The sequence below is a fragment of the Narcine bancroftii genome, chromosome 5, assembly GCF_036971445.1.
Source record: "Narcine bancroftii isolate sNarBan1 chromosome 5, sNarBan1.hap1, whole genome shotgun sequence".
Classification (NCBI taxonomy): Eukaryota; Metazoa; Chordata; class Chondrichthyes; order Torpediniformes; family Narcinidae; genus Narcine; species Narcine bancroftii.
Window position 1 is genome coordinate 183,202,012 of NC_091473.1, and position 22,131 is coordinate 183,224,142.

At 53.6% G+C, this 22,131-nt stretch overlaps 1 protein-coding gene across 1 annotated transcript in view; it reads left to right on the forward strand.

The window, feature by feature from the left end:
- The window catches only part of bcl3 (BCL3 transcription coactivator), a 50,325-nt gene that overhangs the window by 16,441 nt on the left and 11,753 nt on the right, over positions 1–22,131 (forward strand). Inside the window, exons 2-3 of the mRNA XM_069940055.1 lie at positions 8,826–9,039; positions 19,095–19,203. Of these exons, the coding sequence (XP_069796156.1) occupies positions 8,826–9,039; positions 19,095–19,203 (323 nt within the window). The remainder of the gene's footprint in view (positions 1–8,825; positions 9,040–19,094; positions 19,204–22,131) is intronic.

Below are 22,131 nucleotides of genomic sequence, written 5' to 3' on the forward strand. Positions count from 1 at the left end.
CCCTCTGCACCGGCACACGCACTCCCTGGGTCAGACAGAGTGAAGCTCTCTCCGCACCATCACATTACACACTCGCAAGGTCAGACAGAGTGAAACTCCCTCTGAACCATCCCATTACAAACTCCCAAGTTCAGACAGAGTGAAACTCCCTCTGAACCATTCCATTACAAACTCCCAGAGTCAGACAAAGAGTGAATCTCTCTCCGCACCAATACACCACTGTCTCCCGGGGTCAGACACAGAGTGAAGCACCCTCCACACCATCCCATCACAGTCTCCCAGGCTCAGACACAGAGTAAAGCTCCCTCTGCACCGGCCCACACGCACTCCTGGGTTCAGACAGAGTGAAGCTCCCTCCGCACCGTCCCATTACACACTTCCAAGGTCAGACAGAGTGAAGCTCCCTCTGAACCATCCCTTTACAAACTCCCAAGGTCAGACAGAGTGAAACTCCCTCTGAACCATCCCATTACAAACTCCCAGAGTCAGACAAAGAGTGAATCTCTCTCCACACCAATACACCACTGTCTCCCGTGGTCAAATACAGAGTGAAGCACCCTCCACACCATCCCATCACAGTCTCCCAGGGTCAGACACAGAGTGAAGCACCCTCTGCACCGGCACACGCACTCCCGGGGTCAGGAAGAGTGAAGCTCTCTCCGCACCATCACATTACACACTCCCAAGATCAGACAGAGTGAAACTCCCTCTGAACCATCCCATTACAAACTCCCAAGTTCAGACAGAGTGAAACTCCCTCTGAACCATTCCATTACAAACTCCCAGAGTCAGACAAAGAGTGAATCTCTCTCCGCACCAATACACCACTGTCTCCCGGGGTCAGACACAGAGTGAAGCACCCTCCACACCATCCCATCACAGTCTCCCAGGGTCAGAAACAGAGTGAAGCACCCTCTGCACCGGCACACGCACTCCCGGGGTCAGACAGAGTGAAGCTCTCTCCGCACCGTCCCATTACACACTCCCGGAGACAGACAAAGAATGAATCTCTCTCCGCACCAACCCACCAATGTCTCCCGGGGTCAGACAAAGAGTGAAGCACACTCCACACCATCCCATCGCACATGTCCGAGGTCAGACACAGAGTGAATCTCCCTCCGCCCCATCCCTTCACAGTCTCCCAGGGTCATACACAGAGTGAAGCTGCCTCTGCACCGGCCCACACGCACTCCCGGGGTCAGACAGAGAAGATCCCTCCACAAAATCCCATCACACATTCCCGGGGTCAGACAGAGAAGCTCCCTCTGCACCATCCCATCAGAGTCTCCTGGGGTCAGACACAGAGTTAAGCTCCCTCCGCACCGTCCCATCACAGTCTACTGGGGTCAGACACAGAGTGAAGCTCCCTCCGCACAATCCCATCACAATCTCCTGGCATCAGACACAGAAAGAAGCTCCCTCCGCACCATTCCATCACACACTCCAGGGGTCAGACACAGAGTAAATCTCCCTCCTCACCGTCCCATCACACAATCTCGGCATCAGACTCAGAGTGAAGCTCCCTCAGCAACATCCCATCACACACTACGAGGGTCAGACACAGAGTGAAGCTCCCTCCGCCCCGTCCCATCACGCACTACTGGGGTCAGAGAAAGAGTGAAGTTCCCTCTGCCCCGGTCCATCACAGTCTCCTGGGTTCAGACACAGAGTGAATCTCCCTCCACAGCATCCCATCACATCATCTCGGCATCAGACACGGAGTGAAGCACCCTCCACACCATCCCATCACAGTCTCCCAGGCTCAGACACAGAGTGAAGCTCCCTCTGCACCGGCCCACACGCACTCCTGGGTTCAGACAGAGTGAAGCTCCCTCCGCACCGTCCCATTACACACTTCCAAGGTCAGACAGAGTGAAGCTCCCTCTGAACCATCCCATTACAAACTCCCAAGGTCAGACAGAGTGAAACTCCCTCTGAACCATCCCATTACAAACTCCCAGAGTCAGACAAAGAGTGAATCTCTCTCCACACCAATACACCACTGTCTCCCGGGGTCAAATACAGAGTGAAGCACCCTCCACACCATCCCATCACAGTCTCCCAGGGTCAGACACAGAGTGAAGCACCCTCTGCACCGGCACACGCACTCCCGGGGTCAGACAGAGTGAAGCTCTCTCCGCACCATCACATTACACACTCGCAAGGTCAGACAGAGTGAAACTCCCTCTGAACCATCCCATTACAAACTCCCAAGTTCAGACAGAGTGAAACTCCCTCTGAACCATTCCATTACAAACTCCCAGAGTCAGACAAAGAGTGAATCTCTCTCCGCACCAATACACCACTGTCTCCCGGGGTCAGACACAGAGTGAAGCACCCTCCACACCATCCCATCACAGTCTCCCAGGGTCAGAAACAGAGTGAAGCACCCTCTGCACCGGCACACGCACTCCCGGGGTCAGACAGAGTGAAGCTCTCTCCGCACCGTCCCATTACACACTCCCGGAGACAGACAAAGAATGAATCTCTCTCCGCACCAACCCACCACTGTCTCCCGGGGTCAGACAAAGAGTGAAGCACACTCCACACCATCCCATCGCACATGTCCGAGGTCAGACACAGAGTGAATCTCCTTCCGCCCCATCCCTTCACAGTCTCCCAGGGTCATACACAGAGTGAAGCTGCCTCTGCACCGGCCCACACGCACTCTCGGGGTCAGACAGAGAAGATCCCTCCACAAAATCCCATCACACATTCCCGGGGTCAGACAGAGAAGCTCCCTCTGCACCATCCCATCAGAGTCTCCTGGGGTCAGACACAGAGTTAAGCTCCCTCCACACCGTCCCATCACAGTCTACTGGGGTCAGACACAGAGTGAAGCTCCCTCCGCACAATCCCATCACAATCTCCTGGCATCAGACACAGAAAGAAGCTCCCTCCGCACCATTCCATCACACACTCCAGGGGTCAGACACAGAGTGAATCTGCCTCCTCACCGTCCCATCACACAATCTCGGCATCAGACTCAGAGTGAAGCGTCCTCAGCAACATCCCATCACACACTACGAGGGTCAGACATAGAGTGAAGCTCCCTCCGCCCCGTCCCATCACACACTACCGGGGTCAGAGAAAGATTGAAGTTCCCTCTGCCCCGGTCCATCACAGTCTCCTGGGTTCAGACACAGAGTGAATCTCCCTCCACACCATCCCACCACAGTCTCCTAGTGTCAGACACAGAGGAAGCTGCCTCTGCACCGGCCCACACACACTCCCGGGGTCAGATAGAGAAGATCCTTCCACACCATCACATCACACATTCCCGGGGTCAGACAGAGAAGCTCCCTTCACACCATCCCATCACAGTCTGCTACGGTCACACACAGAGTGAAACTCCCTCCACACCATCCCATCACAGTCTCCCAGGGTCAGACACAGAGTGAAGCACCCTCTGCACCGGCACACGCACTCCCGGGGTCAGACAGAGTGAAGCTCTCTCCGCACCGTCCCATTACACACTCCAGGGGTCAGACACAGAGTGAATCTGCCTCCTCACCGTCCCATCACACAATCTCGGCATCAGACTCAGAGTGAAGCGTCCTCAGCAACATCCCATCACACACTACGAGGGTCAGACACAGAGTGAAACTCCCTCTGAACCATCCCATTATAAACTCCCAGAGTCAGACAAAGAGTGAATCTCTCTCAGCACCAACCCACCACTGTCTCCTGGGGTCAGACACAGAGTGAAGCACCCTCCACACCATCCCATCACAGTCTCCCAGGCTCAGACACGGAGTAAGCTCCCTCTGCACCGGCCCACACACACTCCCAGGGTCAGACAGAGTGAAGCTCCCTCCGGACCGTCCCATTACACACTCCCGGAGTCAGACAAAGAGTGAATCTCTCTCCGCACCAACCCACCACTGTCTCCCGGGGTCAGAAAAAGAGTGAAGCACCCTCCACACCATCCCATCGCACATGTCCGAGGTCAGACACAGAGTGAATCTCCCTCCGCCCCATCCCTTCACAGTCTCCCAGGGTCATACACAGAGTGAAGCTGCCTCTGCACCGGCCCACACACACTCCCGGGGTCAGACAGAGAAGATCCCACCACAAAATCCCATCACACATTCCCGGGGTCAGACAGAGAAGCTCCCTCTGCACCATCCCATCAGAGTCTCCTGGGGTCAGACACAGAGTTAAGCTCCCTCCGCAACGTCCCATCACAGTCTACTGGGGTCAGACACAGAGTGAAGCTCCCTCCGCACCGTCCCATCACAGTCTATGGGGTCAGACACAGAGTGAAGCTCCCTCCGCACCATCCCATCACAAATCCTGGCATCAGACACAGAAAGCAGCTCCCTCCGCACCATTCCATCACACACTCCAGGGGTCAGACACAGAGTGAATCTCCCTCCTCACCGTCCCATCACACAATCTCGGCATCAGACTCAGAGTGAAGCGTCCACAGCAACATCCCATCACACACTACGTGGGTCAGACACAGAGTGAAGCTCCCTCCGCCCCGTCCCATCACACACTACCGGGGTCAGAGAAAGAGTGAAGTTCCCTCTGCCCCGGTTCATCACAGTCTCCTGGGTTCAGACACAGAGTGAATCTCCCTCCACACCATCCCACCACAGTCTCCTGGTGTCAGACACAGAGGAAGCTGCCTCTGCACCGGCCCACACACACTCCCGGGGTCAGATAGAGAAGATCCTTCCACACCATCACATCACACATTCCCGGGGTCAGACAAGATGCTCCCTTCACACCATCCCATCACAGTCTGCTACGGTCACACACAGAGTGAAACTCCCTCCGCACCATTCTATCTCAATCTCCTGGCGTCATACACAGAGTGAAGCTCCCTCCGCCCCGTCCCATCACACACTCCCGGGGTCAGACAAAGAGTGAATGTCCCTCTGCACCATCCCATCACAGTCTTCCAGGGTCAGACACAGAGGGAAGCTCCCTCTCCACAGGCCGACACACACTCCTGGTTTCAGACACAGAGTGCAGATCCCTCTGCACCATCCCATCACACACTCCCGGGGTCAGACACAGAGTGAATCTCCCTCTGCACCGTCCCATCCCACACACCCTGCGTCAGATACAGAGTGAAGCTCCATCCGCACTGTCTCATCACTTAGTCGCGGGGTCAGACAGAGTGAATCTCCCTCCACAGCGTCCCATCACATAATCTCGGCATCAGACACGGAGTGAAGCACCCTCCACACCATCCCATCACAGTCTCCCAGGCTCAGACACAGAGTGAAGCTCCCTCTGCACCGGCCCACACGCACTCCCGGGGTCAGACAGAGTGAAGCTCCCTCTGCACTGTCCCATTACACACTCCCAAGGTCAGACAGAGTGAAGCTCCCTCTGAACCATCCCATTACAAACTCCCAGAGTCAGATAAAGAGTGAATCTCTCTCCGTACCAACACACCACTGTCTCCCGGGGTCAGACACAGAGTGAAGCTCCCTCTGCCCAGGCCCACACACAATCCCGGGGTCAGACACAGAGTGAAGCACCCTCCACACCATCCTATCACAGTCTCACAGGGTCAGACACAGAGTGAAGTTCCCTCTGCACCGGCACACGCACTCCCGGGGTCAGACAGAGTGAAGCTCTCTCCGCACCGTCCCATCACATTCTCCTGGGGATACACACAGAGTGAAGCTCACTCCGCATTGTCCCATCACACACTCCCGGCGTCAGGCACAGAGTGAAGCTTCCTCCGCACCGACCCGTCAGACCCTACCATGGACAGACAAAGAGGGAAGCTCCCTCTACACCATCCCATCACACACTCCCCGGGTCAGAAACAGATTGAAGCTCCTTCTGTATCGTCCCATCACACACCCACTGGGTCAGACACAGAGGGAAGCTCACTCCGCACTATTACATCACATAGTCTCGTGGTCTGACACAGAGTGAATCTCCCTCTGCACCGTTCCATCACACATTCCCGGGGTCAGAGAAAGAGTGAATCTCCCTCCGCACCATGCCATCACAGTCTACCGGGGTCAGGCAAAGAGTTAAGCTCCCTCTGCACCTGCCCACATTCACCTCCGGGGTCAGACACAGAGTGAATCTCCCTCTGCACCGTTCCATCACAGTCTCCTGGGGGACTCAAAGAGTGAAGCTCCCTCCGCACCGTCCCATCACATAATCTCAGGGTCTGACACAGAGTGAAGCTACCTAAACACCGTCCCATCACTCACTCACGGAGTCAGACACAGAGTGAAGCTCATTCTGCATCATCCCATCACACACCCATTGGGTCAGACACAGAGGGAAGCTCCCTCCGCACTATAACATCACATAGTCTCGGGGTCAGACACAGAGTGAATCTCCCCCCACACCGTCCCATCACACTCTCCCGGAGTCAGACACAGAGTGAATTTCCCTCCGCACCGTCCCATCAGTCTCCTGGGCTCACACACAGAGTGAATCTCCCTCTGCACTATCCCATCGCTGTCTCCTGGGTCCCACACAGAGTGAAGCAGCCTCCACACCATCCCATCACACACTCCGGGGGACATATTCAGAGTGAAGTTCCCTCTGCATTGTCCGAAAGCACACCCACAGTGTCAGACACAAAAGGAAGCTCCCTCCGCACTGTCCCATCACATAGTCTCGGGCTCAGCACCGTCCACACCATATCATCACAGTCTCCTTGGGTCAGACACAGTGAAGCTCCCTCTGTACCAGCCCACAAACACTCCCAGGGTCAGACAAGGAGAAGCTCCCTCCGAACCATCCCATTACACACTCCTGGAGTCAGACAAAAGTGAATCTCTCTCTCCACCAACCCACCACAGTCTCCCGAGGTCAGACACAGAGTGAAGCATCCTCCACACCATCCCATCAGAGTCTACCAGGGTCAGACACAGAGTGAATCTCCCTCCGCACCGTACCATCACACATACCCGGGTCCGACACAGAATGAAGCACACTTCGCACCATCCCATCGCAGCCTCCCGGGGTCAGACAAAGTGTGAATCACCCTACGCACCGTCCCATCACAGTCTCCTGGTGTCACACACCGAGTGAAGATGCCTCCACACCATCCCATCACAATCGACTGGGGTCAGACACAGAGTGAATTTCCCTCTGCACCGTCCCATCACAGTCTCCTGGGGTAACACACAGAGTGAATCTCCCTCCGCACCTTCCCATCGCAATCTCCTGGAGTCAGACACAGAGGAAGCTGCCTCTGCACCGGCCCACACACACTCTCAGGGTCAGATAGAGAAGATCCTTCCACACCATCACATCACACATTCCCGGGGTCAGACAGAGAAGCTCCCTTCACACCATCCCATCACAGTCTGCTACGGTCACACACAGAGTGAAACTCCCTCCACACCATCCCATCACTGTCTCCCAGGGTCAGAGACAGAGTGAAGCTCCTTCTGCACTGGCCCACACGCACTCCCGGGATCAGACAGAGTGAAGCCCCCTCCGAACCATCACATCACAGTCTCCTGGGATCACACACAGAGTGAAGCCGCCTCTCCACCGTCCCATCGCACGCTCACAGGGTGACACACAGAGTGAGCTCCCTTTGCACCGTCCCATCGCACAGTCCCGGGATCAGACACAGGGTGAGGCTCCCTCTGCTCCGTCCCATCACAGTCTCCTGGGGCCACACACAGAGTGAAGACCCCTCCGCACCGTCCCATCACACACTCTTGGGATCAGATATAGAATGAAGCTCCCTCCGCACCGTCCCATCACAGTCTACTGGGGTCAGACACAGATTGAATTTCCCTCCGCATCGTCCCATCACATGCTCACGGGGTAAGATACAGAGTGAAGCTTCCTCTGCACCTTCCCAACGCACACGTCTGGGTTCAGACACAGAGGGAAGGTCCCTCTGCCCCGTCCCATCACACACTCCCGGGGTCAGACAAAGAGTGAATCTCCCTCTGCACCATCCCATCACAATCTCCTAGGTTCAGACACAGAGTGAAGCTCCCTCCGCACCGTCCCATCACACACTCCCGGGGTCAGACAAAGAGTGAATCTCCCTCTGCACCATCCCATCACAATCTCCTAGGTTCAGACACAGAGTGAAGCTCCCTCTGCACCGTCCCATCACACACTCCCAGCGTCAGTCACAGGGCTAAGGTTAATTATTCACTGGAGGAGGACATTCTATACTGAGGATTGATGACTGTGGTTCTACATGCAGTGGCATCACATCAGATGTGTGAAGCTGGTAGTGAGCACTGCAGGGTCCAGTAGTAGATTGGTTTGTATCACAGGACGTTGGGTGAATGTTTGCAAGATAACAAATGATCTCTCTCTCTCTCTCTCTTCCTCCCTTGCTCTATCTATCTCCTCATCCTCCCATCTCCCTCGTTTTTCCCTCTTTGTCTCTCCTCTCTCCCATTTCTCTCTTTCGCAACTCCTTCCCTTTCTCTCCCTCCCAAACTCTCTCCATCTTTCTACTCCCCTCTGTCCAACACATCCATCTCCTCTCCTTCTTCGGCTCCTCCTCAATTCATCTCACCCCCTTTCATCTTTATGTCTCACTCCTTCCCCTCCCTGCCTCCCCCTTATCTTTCTCCCCTCTCTATCCTCCTCCTCCCTCTCTCCCTCCCTTTCTCTTTGTCTCGCTCCTCCCTATCCTCCACTCTTTCTCTCTCCCCTCTCCCTCCCCTCTTTCCCTCTCCCTCTATCTTCCCGTCTTCCATCCCTCTCTCCCACCCCCTCTCCCTCCTCTCTCTCCCCTCCTATCCCGCTCCCTCTCTTCTCTCACTCTCCCCCCTCCCTTCTCTCTCTCCCCCTCTTCCTGACCCCTATCTTCTCCCCTCCCTCCCTCCCTCCCTCCCTCTCTCCCTCCCCAGCCTCCCCACACGGACATCCCTCCCACCCACATCCAGTGGTGACCAAGCCATATTACATGTCCCACTTACCCCTCTACCCCGTTGCCACTCACCCCCTTGCCCTGGGGACATTAACCCCCTACCACCCACCTGCCTGCCATTTCTTCATCTCCCAGGGGGACATCTTGCCGTCCGACATCGCCGTGGCAATGCGCCAAGATGAGGATGGCGACACGTAAGTTCACAGCGTGTCAGGATGGGGGCACTGGAGGAAGGGAGTGTGGGGGTTGGGGCTGGAGAGGGAATGCGATGGATTCCCATGCCTCTTTTTCTCTCTCTCCCTCCCTCCTCTCTCTCCTTGTTCTCTTTCTCTCTCTCCCTCTCCCCCTCCCCCTCCCCCCCTCTCTCTCTCTCTCTCTCTCTCTCTCTCTGCTGTGAGGTTGGCGAGGGGGCGAACACCCCCACTTCACTTGTGAGGGTAAAGGGGGTGGGTGTTGTACAGTGTTCGCCCCCTTCCCCATCTACCCTTACAGGTCCCTGTCGGCCCACCCCAGTGAACTCTGTATCTGCAGAGGGGGGAGCCCCCATCCTCATTCCCACCCTACCCAGCCCTACCACACCCTCCCTCCTCACTCAGCTCTCCGACATCAAACCTTTCGCATGTTCACCACTTCCTCCTTCACTGCGGTCACCTCTTACCCGAAATGGTGACAGCTCTAGACCTGCCTGTGTACTAACTTCACATTCACATTTCCCCTCCCTCTCACTGACTGTTTGATCACACTCTCTCTCTCTCTCTTTAATGTTCATTCTCTCTCCCTCTCTCTCCCCTCTCTCCATCAGGGATAGTGTGGAGGGAGCTTCACTCTGCGTCCAAACCCGGGAGTGTGTGACGGGATGGTGCGGAGGGAGCTTCACTCTGTGTCTGACCCCGGGAGTGTGTGACGGGATGGTGCGGAGGGAGCTTCACTCTGTGTCTGACCCCGGGAGTGTGTGACGGGACGGTGCAGAGGGAGCTTCATTCTGTGTCTGACACTGGGGGTGTGTGATGGGATGGTGTGGAGGGAGCTATTCCCAATATGGCCTTACCAGCATTTTGTATATTTCTACATGATGTCCCAACATATATGATGAAGTAGGTGTCCCAAACACTCTCTTCACTTCTCTGCCTTTCTGCCCTGCTATCTTTGAAGAGTTGTGTACCCTCTGCTTCTGAACAAATCTTCAACGTTCTGTCCATAACAGAGTAAATCCTGCTCTGTTTCAAATTGTCCAAGTTGGAACCTTTCTCTTCTCTGATCTGAACTGCATCTGAGCCCAGAATATTTCTCCTGGTTTCCCCTTCCTGAAAATAGGCACATGGGTGGAGGCTTATCGGCTGTGAGATGGGTTGGGGGTTGGTCAGGAAGAAGGGTTAGATTGGACATAGTGTAGGTTTATATAGGTTGGAACAACATCGTGGGCCAAAAGGGCCTGTACTGTGCCCCATAATGTTATATTTTTAAAAATTCAGTTTCGACGTCCAGCGCGGTAACAGGCCATTTCAGCCCATGAGCCCGCGCTGCCCAATTTACACCCCATTAACCTCCAACCCCCTCTCTCTTCCCCCGCCTCAACACTGGTTTGGTTTTGAAGGGTGGGAGGCAACTGGAAGCAAGAAGAATGTGCAAACTCCTTACAGACAGTGCAGGATTCAGACCCCAATCCCCATCGCTGGCGTTGCGCTAATCGCTATGCCAACCAGGCCATCCGTTATGAAGGAAGGTGGAAAGAGTTCAAGTGATTTACTCTATGGGACAACAGAAGATGAGAGTCTACTTAATAGAGAAACAAAATAGACTTTATTCCCAATAAATTATGTACAAAAAGAAAACCGTTCAAAGTCTCCTCCTACCCTTAACTTTCATTTCCACACCTTGTTCCACTCAAATCTATTTGTAACATTGCCCCTAAATGTGGTGCCTTAGTGTGACTTCCCCCCCCCTACCTTCCCCTGTTGTTTGGTGGGGGGGGGGTGGGTTGTTTTTGGTTCTCTGAGGATGGGGAGAGAGATAGAGATGAGAACAGGGGGAGGGAGAGAGAGATGGAAACAAAGAAAGAGGGAGAGGATATAGAAGCAGGGAGAGAGAGATGGGAACAGAGATGGGAGCAAAGAGAGATAGGAACAGGGAGAGATAGAAACAGGGAGAGATGGGAACAGAGAGAAAGAGGGAGAGAATATAGAAACAGGGAGAGAGAGATGGGAACAGAGAGATATAGGAACAGAGAGAGATGGGGACAGAAAGAGAGATGGGAACAGAGAGAGATGGGAACAGAGAGAGATGGGGTGGGGAAAGAGCTGGAGGAAAGGTGGCCGATGGGAACCAGAGGAGTCAACGTTTAAGGGAGATTTGATTTTTTTACCGAGAGAGCGGTGGGGGCCTGGAAAGCATCGCCAGGAGTAGTGATGGAGGCTGGGACAGTGGGGGACATTTAAATAACTCTCTGATGGGTTCATGGATGGAAGAAAAGTATAGGGTTGTGGGTGTGAGGGAGAGAAGGTTTAGATTGTGGAGCAGGTTTATATGGGTAGGCACATCATCATGGGCCGAAGGGTCTGAACTGTGCTGGAATGTTCTATGTTCTTGCTTATCTCCTCTGTCTCTCCTCTCCTTCTCCTCAATTCCTTGTTTTTTCTCTCTCCCTCTCTCTTTACTACCTCCCCCTCACTCTCTCTTGCTTCTCTCGCACCCTCTCCCATCCTTCTTTCTCACTCCCCCTCTCTCCCCACATTCTCTCCCTCAGACCCTATCCCCCTCTCTCCCTCCCACCTCCTTCCTCCCTCTCTCCCCATGCTCTCTCCCACCCCATCCCCCTCTCTCCCCCACCTCTCCCTCCCCTTCCTCCCCCACATTCTCTCCTTTGCATCCCATCGTCCTCTCCCCCACCTCCCCTTCCTCTCTCTCCCCACACACTCTCCCTCGCACCCTATCTCCCTCACATCCCATCCCCCTCTCTCCCCCCCACATTCTCTCCCTTGCCCCCATAGCTCTCTTCCCCATTCTTTCCCTTGTTCTCCTCCTCTCTCTCTCTTTCTCTCTCTCTCCCTCATTCACCTCTTTCTCACCCCCCCACTCCATCCCCACTCTCAAACCCCCCCCCTCTCAGAGTGGGCCGAAGGGTCTGTTCCGGGACATTCTCTGGCGGGTCAGCAGTGATTTATTTGCCTGCAGGCTCTTCCTGAGCTCCACACAGTTTGGCCATCCGTTCCGGACTTGCCGGGGGTTGGGACATGGAGGGAAGGGCGGGGTCACATCTGGTGCTAGGCAGCTGTGAGTTGTGACTTCCTGGCTCAGACAAGGGGAAGTGCGTCAATGTGGGTCCCTGCTCTTACTGAAAGTGTCACCGAAAAGCCGCAGCGCTGCACACCGCCGTCTCTCGCACCTTGCCTGTGCTCTTTCCCCGAACTCTCTCCGGCCTGCTGTTCACTCCCTGCGCCGAGTCTTCACGAAGAAGGTGGCGATGGGGGGGGGGGGGGCGTGCGGTGTGTCGACACCACACTTTGTCCCGCAATGTCAAGGAGCTGATTGAACACGGAACATAGAATGCCACAGTCCAAGCCCTTTGGCCCTCAATGATGTGCTGACCCATGTAGAAACATAGCTGCAGGAGTCGGCCATTTGACCCTTCAAGCCTACACCGCCATTCATTGTGATCATGGCTGATCGTTCCCAGTACCCGATTTCTCCCCACACCCCCTGATCCCCTTCGCCACAAGGGCCAACTTTAACCTCCTCTTAAATATAGACAAAGACCCGCCTTCAGCCACTTCCAGTGGCAAAGAATTCCACAGATTCACCACTCACTGAGAGAAGAAAATTTTCCTCATCTCAGTCCTAAAAGACTTCACCTTTATCCTTAAACTGTGACCCCTGAGTTCTGGTTTTCCCCAACATTGGGAACAACCTTCCTGCATCTAGCCTGTCCAACCCTTTAAGAATTTTATACTTTTCTATAAGATCACCCCCTCAATCTTCTAAATTCCAGCGAATACAAGCCTAGTCGATCCAGCCTTTCTTCATATGCAAATCCTTTCTTCCTGGTATTAATCTAGTGAACCTTCTCTAAATCCCCTCCAGGGCAAGGATGTCCTTCCTCAGATAATGAGACCAAAGCTGAACACAGTATTCCAAGCATGGTCTCACCAGGGCCCTTATACAGCTGCAGTCGGACCTCCCTACTCCTGTACTCAAATCCTCTTCCTGTGAATGCCAACATACTATTTGCCTTCTTCGCTGCCCACCCACTTTCAATGACTGGCGCACAGCGACATCCAGGTCTGGCTGCATCTCCCCTTTTCCTAAACAGATACCATTTAAATAATATTCCCCTTTCCTGTTCTTGCCTCCAAAGTGGATAACCTTGCATTTATCCGCATTATTTTTTTGCATCTGCCATACCTTGGCCCACTCGCCTAAATTGTCCAAGTCACCCATCACCCTCCTTGAATCCTCTACACAGCTAACCCCGCTACCCGACTTTGTGTCATCTGCAAATTGCGAGGTGATGCTTTCTATTCCTACACCTAAGTCGTTGATATAGATTGCAAATAAAGTACGAAACCCTCCCTACCCCATAACCCTCTATTTTACTTCCACCTCCTGTACCGGTCAAAGAGTCTCTTAAATGCCCCTAATGTTCCAGCCTCCACCACCATCCCCGGCAAGACATTCCAGGCACCCCACAACTCTCTGCGTTTTTAGAAAAAAATTGCCCCTGACATCTCCCCTAAGCTCCCCTCCCTTCACTTTGTACACACGTCCTCTGGTGTTTGCTGATCCTGTCCTGGGAAACAGATGCCGGCCGTCCACCTGGTCTACACCTCTCACAATCCTGTAGGCCTCTATCAAGTCTCCACCCACCCTTCTTTGGACTAGAGAGAAAAGTCCCAGCATTGTTAACCATGCCTTATTTTTCAATCCTGGCGAATCTCCTCTGCACCCTCTCCATAGCATCCACATCCTTCTGTAATGAGGTGACCTTCCAAGAGTGGTCACACCAGAGATTTGTAGAATTGCAATATACCTCTTGACTCTTAAACTCAATCCCCTGATTTATGAAGCCCATCTTCCCAGAGGGTTTCTTAATTATCCTGTCATCCCGCACTGTAATAAAACAAACAGCAGAAACAACAGTTTCTCTATTTGACCTAGAGGGGTGTATGGATTTGGACCCCAAGGTCCCTCTGTTCCTCCACACTGTTAAGTATCTGACCCATACCCAGCCTTCAGATCTGCCCTTCCAAAATGCATCACCTCACACTTACCTGGATTGAACTCCCATCTGCCACCTTCTCCATCCAACTGAATCCTGTTAACCTCTAGTAAACCTTCAATAACCCTCAGCTCCATCCACGACTCCTCCAACCTTCGTGTAATTCGCAAACCCGCTGACCCATCCTTCCCGCCTCTTCATCCAGGTCATTTATAAGAATCGCAAAGAGCAAGGATGGTGGGGGGGGGGTGGGTCCCAGAGTAGATCCCTGCAGAGCAGCACTGGTCACCGACCTCCAGACGTCCTGTCCCCTGCTTTCTACAGGCGAGTCAATTCAGAATCCACACAGCCAAGGCTCAATCGACCCCAGGCCTCATGACTTTCTGAACGATTCTCCCATGGGGGAGGACCTTGTCAAATGCCTTATTAATATCCATACACACCATTAAGGCCCTCTGTTCCTTCAGTAAGCCACTCCTGTTATCATAGCAACCAACTCCTCCTATTAACCTCAGCTGGTCTGCCTACTTACCCCTCAAAATGTCCATCCAGACAGTGCAACTGTCTTTCTCACCCCCTCGTCCTGCTCCTCCCACCTCACCGCCCCCGCCCCACCCCCCCCCCCCCCTCCACGTCCCCTGTGTGGAGAAGTTTCCCCCTTTAAACAGAACCTGGGACGCTGCAGTGCAGAAAACCCTTTGCCCCTTCTAGCCTGTGCCGATTTCTGCCCAGCCCCCCTGACCTGCCACATCCCTCCATACCCCTCCCATCCATGAACTTGGCCAAGTATTTCTTCAGTGTTAAAATTGAGCCCACATTCAGCTCGTTTCCCACTTCCCACCTGCTCTCTGAGTGAAGAAAAAAAAGCTGACCTACATTTACTCTATTTCTCCCCCTCAATCAAATCTCCCCTCATTCTTCTACGCTCCAGGGAATAAAGTCTTAACCTGTTTAACCTTTCCCTGTAACTCAGTTCCTGGAGTCCAGGCAACATCCTGATAAATCTTCTCTGCCTTCTTTCTATCTCATTGATCTTTCCTGTTACCACTCAGGACATTCTAGTCAGTGCCAAACTCTTTGACTCATCCCACTGACCTGCACCCAGCCCATATCCATCCATACCCCTCCCATCCAAATTTTCCTTAAATGTTAAAATTGAGCCTGCATTTACCACTTCAGCTCATTCCACATTCCTGCCACTCTCTGCGTTTCCCCTAAAGGCCCAGTTAGTGTGCTGTTCCACCACCAGCGACCCCGGGTCCGAATCTGGCACTGGAGTTTGTGCACTCTTCCTGTGTCTGAGCAGGTTTACTCTGGGTGCTCCACTTTCCACCCGCCCTCTAACGTAAGGGGATCGTGGGTCAATCGGGTGTAATTGGGTGCCGTGGGCTCACAGGCCGAAAGGGGCCTGCATTGAGCCCACATTCACCACTTCAGCCTGGCAGCTCATCACATGCTCCCACCGCTCCCTGCGTGAAGTTCTCTCTGAACCTCCAGTAGTGAGGCAACGAGTACTGAACAGAGTGTCTGACCAGGGAGAGAGTGCAGAGGGTGCTGCCTGGATTAGGGAGCAGGTCTCAGGTGGAGGGAACTTGGCCTTTCCTTCTGGGGGTGAGGGAGAACGAGAGGTGACCTGACAGAAGTGCTGAGAGGTGTTGATCGTGTGGGATTGTCAGAGGCTTCCTCCCCTCCCCCCCCCCCCCCGGGATGAAATGGTGGCCATAAGAAAACACGGGTTTGGGGAATGGGCGCAGAGGAGATGTCGGGGTACGTTTTTCTTTTATGCAGAGAGTGGTGGGTGCGAGGAACAGGCGGCCCGAAACGGTAACCAAGGCGGAGACGACAGGGTCTTTTAAGAGATTTTTGGATAGGTTCATGGAGCTTAGAAAAATGGGGGGATGGGGGTCAGCCTAGTAATTTCTAAGGTGGGGGCATGTTTAACACAACATTGTGGGCCGAAAGGCCTGTAGGATTTCTACAAACTTCTCCTTTCACCCTAAAACATGTCCTCTTGTTTGTATCTCACCTAACGTCAGTGGAGAAAGCCTGCCTGCATTTATTTATCGACATTGCTTGTAATCTTGCGTACTTCATTCAAATCTCCTCTCTCTCTCCCTTCTCGCATTAAGCCCTCCAGTTTCAGATTTCTGGGGGGGGAGGTTGGTGAGGGGGGGGAGAGAGAGAGAGAGAGAGAGAGAGAGAGAGAGAGACTGTGACCCTCTGCCATATTAATTAACCTCCATGTTCTCCCCACCTCCCACTCAACCTCCTGGGAGAAAAGTCCCAGCCTCTCCTAATAACTCGAGCTCCCCCCACCCCCCCCTCCACCGCTCCAGTCCCGGGAATGTCCTCTGAAAGTCATCTCGTGCTGTAATAAAACAAACAGCAGAAACAACAATTTCTTTATTTGACCTTAGTAACACTAGTGGGAGTGAGGGGTGATAAGGAAAGAGTTTAGTAACTCATTCTCTACACTAAACCACCCCATCTCAAAGCATTGGAATGTTCACCATATTGTGGACAAGGGATCTGCGTAAGACCCTTACACATTTAACATGAGTTTCACACACCTTTTGTGTTTTGTGTTTACGATCAGATCAGAGAAGGTCATGTTTAAAAGGCAGTTACGCTCCCACCATCATACAGGCAGGCTATGGTATTTTCTCACCTAATCCATTAACCCTTAGTTAAGCATATTCCCGGTGACTCTTCTCTGTTCTCCCCCTTCCCCAGTTCTGTGACCTCTTTCCCACAGCCAGGAGACTGGAACTGCGTGTGTCTTATGCATTTGTAATGGTCGTGGGCTTTGGTAGAAAAATTAAGCGGTAGCCGATTTTTCTTTTTAAATGGGGAGAAAATTGAAAATACCCCATTGCTAAGGGACCTGGGAGTCCTGGCGCAAGATAAACTTCAGAATCAGAATTTATTGGTCGTGAACGTGTTACGAGATTTGGTGATTTGCGGCAGAGTCACGGGGCAAATATTGCTATGAGTTACTTTTAAAAATAAATAAATCCATGTAAAAAAGAGGAGAAAGTGAGGCCAGTTCTGGGGTACACTGTCCGTTCAGGAATCTGATAGTGGAGTGGGGTGGGGGGTGAAGAAGCCATTCTTGTGCTGCCGGGGTTCGTCTTCAGACTCCTGGACCTCCTTCCCAGTGGTAGCATAGTGAAGAGGGCACGGCTTGGGGGAGGTGGGTGTCTTTGAAGATAGAGGCTGCTTTCTTAAGACGCTTGTAGACATCCTCGATGGGGTGGTCGGTGCCTGTGATGTCACAGGCCAAGTTCACAACCCTCTGGAGATTTTCCCTGCCCTGAGCATTGGCACCTCCGTACCAGATGGTGATGCGACAGTGATGAGACTGGCCCGAATGTTCTCCACGTTCCACCTGTAGTAATTGCAAGAGTCCTTGGTTACGTACCGAATCTCCTCAAACTCCACACGAAGTCGAGCCGCTAGCGAGCCTTTCTTTGCGATGGCATTGATGTGGAGGCCCCAGGACAGGTCCTCGGAGAGGTTTGATGCCCAGGAATCTGAAGTCCCTGACCCTCTCACCTGCTGGCCCCTCAACAAGGACCGGTTCAGGTTCTCCTGATTTCCTCCCAAAGTCCACAATCGGGTCCTTTGTCTTGCTCACGTTGAGCTCAAGCTGTTTTGCATGACCCCACTCAGTGAGCTGATCTAGCCCCCTCCTGCAGGTTGAGTCAGTGATGAAGAAGCCAAATGCAATACCGGCGTTCATTTTCAGAGGAATCGTTTACAGGAGTAGGGATGTGATGTTGAGGCTCTGTAAGGCCCTGGTGAGACCTCATGGGGAATAGTGAAGCAATTTTGGGCTTCTCGTTTATGAAGGGATGTGCTGACGGTTGGAGAGGGTTCAGAGGAGCGTCGAATCCAGGAATGAAAGTGTCATCATATGAGGAGTGTTTGACAGCTCTTGGAATTTAGGAGAATGGGGGGGAGGGAGGGATCTCATTGGAACATTTTGAATGTTGAAAGGTTGTTTCCCCACACTGGGCGAGTCCAGGACAAGAGGGGCACAAATTCAAGGTTGAAGGGCGTCCGCTCAGAACAGAGACGCGGAGGAATTTCTTCTGCTGGAGGGCGTGGAATCTGTGGAATTTGTTGCCATGGGTTGTTGTGGAGGCCAGGTCATTGGGTGTATTTAAGGCAGAGATTGACAGGTTCTTGATTAGACGGCATCAAAGGTTATGGGGAAAATTAAATTTTTTTAAATTAGACATACCGCAAGGAAACAGGCCCTTTTCGCCCACGCTGTCCAATTTACACCCAATTAACCTACAACCCCTGGTTCGTTTCAAGCAGTGGGAGGAAATCGGAGCCCCCCCCCCCCCCCGGGGAAACCCCACGCAGGCACGGAAAGAACGAACAAACTCCTTTCACTACCGCAGGATTCAAACCCCCCGGTCCCGATTGTTGGGTCTATAATGGCTTTGTGCAAACTGTGCCGTCCAGAAAGCCGTGCAGCAGGGGCTGAGTAGGAGAACAGATCAGCTCTTGACTGAGTGGCGGAGCAGGCCCGATGGGCTGAGTGGCCTACGTCTGCTTCTACATCTTATGGGGGCCTGCCCCTCGACCCAGTTCTCCAGAAGGTTATTGAGAGGGTAGCACTGCGTGCTGAGTGCGATGCGCTGAGAGAGGGATTGGGACTCGGCCATTGGACGGGGAGTGGGAAGAGACAGATCGATCCCGGGCACAGGACAAATGGGGATCTGTCGGGATGGGAGAGTGGGGCCAGGCTTTTCAATAGTGGGCAGTGTGAGTGTGAAGAAGTGGGACATGTGGTATACACATGCTGGGAGGGCTGTAGTAAACGCAAGCCATGAGGTGTAGTATACCTGTACCTGGGGGTGTTGCATACACGTGCCAGGTGGTGAGGTATACATGTGGTGGTCTGTGTTTGAGATGTGGGTGGAATGGTGTATTATACACATGCTGTGCGATGCAGTGGATGCGGGCTGGGCGCTGGCATGGGGTTCTCTGGGATTGTGTGTGACGTCAATCTCTCCTCACCAGGCCTCTCCACATCGCCGTGGTTCAGGGGGACATGCAGGTAGTCCAGACCCTGGTCCTTCTGCTTTTGAATGGGGAGAGGAGCTTGGACATCTTCAACAACCTGCGGCAGGTAGGGAGTGTCCCAGACCTAGGGCACTGCAAGATGCAGAGACAGGAAGGGGTGGAGGGGACCGGAGGGGGTTACAGAGACAGGGAGGGGTGGAGGGGACCAGAGGGGGTTACAGAGAACAGGAGGGGTGGAGGGGACCGGAGGGGGTCACAGAGACAGGGAGAGGTGGAGGGGGTAACAGAGACAGTGAGGGGTGTAGGGGACCGGAGGGGGATGCAGAATCAGACAGGGGTGAGGTAATTAGATTAAGGACCTTAATTGAACAGTTTAATTGCAATAAACCCTAGGGGTGTGTGAATGAAGTGTCTTAATTGCGATAAGTGCATAATTTCCCAGAAGAGAAATGTTTGATCTTCCTATCCCTGCCTTCACTGCAATTGCATCTGCGTTCTTCGAACACAGTTACACGTCTCACTGTCACCTCTTGAAACCGCAAAAACATGAAACGATTCACAAACAAACTGGGTGCTGTGGAGGTACCTTTTCCCGATTGGGGAAAGGAAGTTCACTCAGAAATCTCACCACACAGCAACCTGACTGACGCAGTTAACGAGCAAAGTCGGTAGATTTCAGCGTCCAACACGTGACCACTGTTGTCGGTCCTCGACCTGGCATAGAGTCGAGATTCCTTGTGTCGTTCAACAGTTTGGATGAAAGCCAGGCCAAAACTTGCTTCTTCCTCCACACCTCCCTCCTCACCGCTCCCCCTCGCTCCTGACCACCCGCCACCCCCTCCCTCCTGACCACTCACCTCACCCCCTCCCTCCTCACTGCCCCACTCACTCCACACCACCCCATCTCCTTACAACCCTCCCTCCTCCCTGGTGCCTCATCATCCCCCTCCCACCTCACCGCCACCTTCCTCCTCAACACCATACCCCCTCCCCACCCCCTCGCCGTCCCCCTCCTCCTCATTGTCCTGTTCCTCACTGCCCTCTCCCTCCTCACCACTCCCTCCCTCCTCACAGTCCCCTCGCTCATCCCCCATCCCAAAGCACCGACTCTCCCTCCTATCCAAAACACCTTACTTGTCAAACCTCCTGCCTTTCTGCCCCACCCATCTACTCTGACCATCCCTCTTTACCACCCTTTCCCTCTCAACACCCATCCCTAAACAACCCATCCCACCTGCCCACAAAATCTCATCACAGGTATAGGTTCCAAGGAAACAGGACTTGCCACAACTGATGAACATGAGCCAGAGAGGTATTGCACAATGACCCAAAATCAACATTCCATGCAGGTACACTGGTGGGCAAACCTCCCACCGCATTGTCCCATCACACAATGCCGGGGTCAGACACAGAGTGAAGCTCCCACCACACCGTCCCATCACCCACTCCCGGAGTCAGACACAGTGAAGATCCCTCCGCACCGTCCCATCACTCACTCCCGGAGTCAGACACAGAGTTAAACTTCCTCCGTATCGTCCCATCACACACTCCCGGGGTGAGACACAGAGTGAAACTCCCTTTCCACCGTCCCATCACACATTGCCGGGGGTCAGGTACAGAGTGAAGCTCCCTTCACACCATCCCATCACACACTTCCAGGGTCAGACACAGAGTGAAGCTCCTTCCGGATGTAATGGACAGGATGGGGTTACAGAGACAGGGAGGGGTGAAAGAAATGAGTGGAGCCAGTCTGCTGGGGGCATCCAAGACAGGGGATGTTGACACAGCTCCCTCCACGGTTGCGGGGAAGAGGGAAGTGTGGCTTCTGTCTATGTGTATGATTGCGGCTGGGGGAAGTCCCCAGCTCAGAGGCAGGCAGCCCTGTCCATACAGAGAAACTTGTCCAACAGGCAGCTCACCACATTATCATGGCACACATGACTTCTGAGAAAACAAAACTTCACAAAGCACAGCCAGCAGCGTCTGGCGGAAAACAATTCAATTAACCCTATCCTGTCACTGAGACTCCGTAACCCACTGCGGTCCCCTACACCCCTTCCTGTCTCTGTAACCCCCTCTGATCCCCTGCACCCCTCCCTGTCTCTGTAATCCCCTCCGGTTCCATGCACCCTCCTTGTCTCTGTAACCCCCTCCGTTCCCCTGCACTCCTCCCTATCTCTGTAACCCCCTTTGGTCTTCTGCATCCCTCCCTGTCTCTGTAACATCATCCCAACACAATCAGACATAGACAGACTCCGTGTTTCCATGTTCACGGAGTTATTGGAGGGAGCTGGGTAACATCCCCTCACCCAGATTGCCCCTGTAGACTTCATCTGACTCATCCCTTTTTCCCAGTACCCCTCTCTTCCTCTCTGTGAGAGGAGAGCTCCCCTTGCTTCCCCAGGCTCAGAGCAGGGGCACTTTTGGACCACATTGGCTAGGGAGTAGTTTGTGGATTCTGGGAGGGTGGGTGATCCCAGAACCATCTTCGACTCATGCTGGGACCCAGCCCCGCTTTCAGACAAAATGAATATAGTGTATGCCCCCATTCCATGCCTGGCTTCTAAACTTTCTCTCTCCTCACCTCCCCTCTCCTCATCCCCCTCCACCCCCCGCTCTCTCCTCACCCCCCTCTCCACCCCTCTCTCTCTTGCCCATTCCTCTGGAGGAGGGATGGGGCTGTGTTCTGATCTCCTGCCTCCCACTCACAGCGTGAACAAGTTCACATCCGCTTTGTCCATCTGCACTTGGTTGCAGTAAGACAGAGAGTTGGGGAGATTAACCCTTTGGGACCCCACCCCCACCTCCCCAGTAGACACAGGAGTGAGAGGCGGATTAACCCTTTCACTGTCCCCTCTCCCTGACAGGCAGGCCTGGGTGGCGGTATTAACCCTTTCACCACCCCCTCTCCCTGACAGGCAGGCAGGGGTGGTGGAACCTACACAGATTAAAGGGGAGGAGGAGCTCGCTGTCTTAAAGCAAATAATGATGAATAAATCCCCAGGGCCTGTCAAGATATTCCCCTGGATCTCGA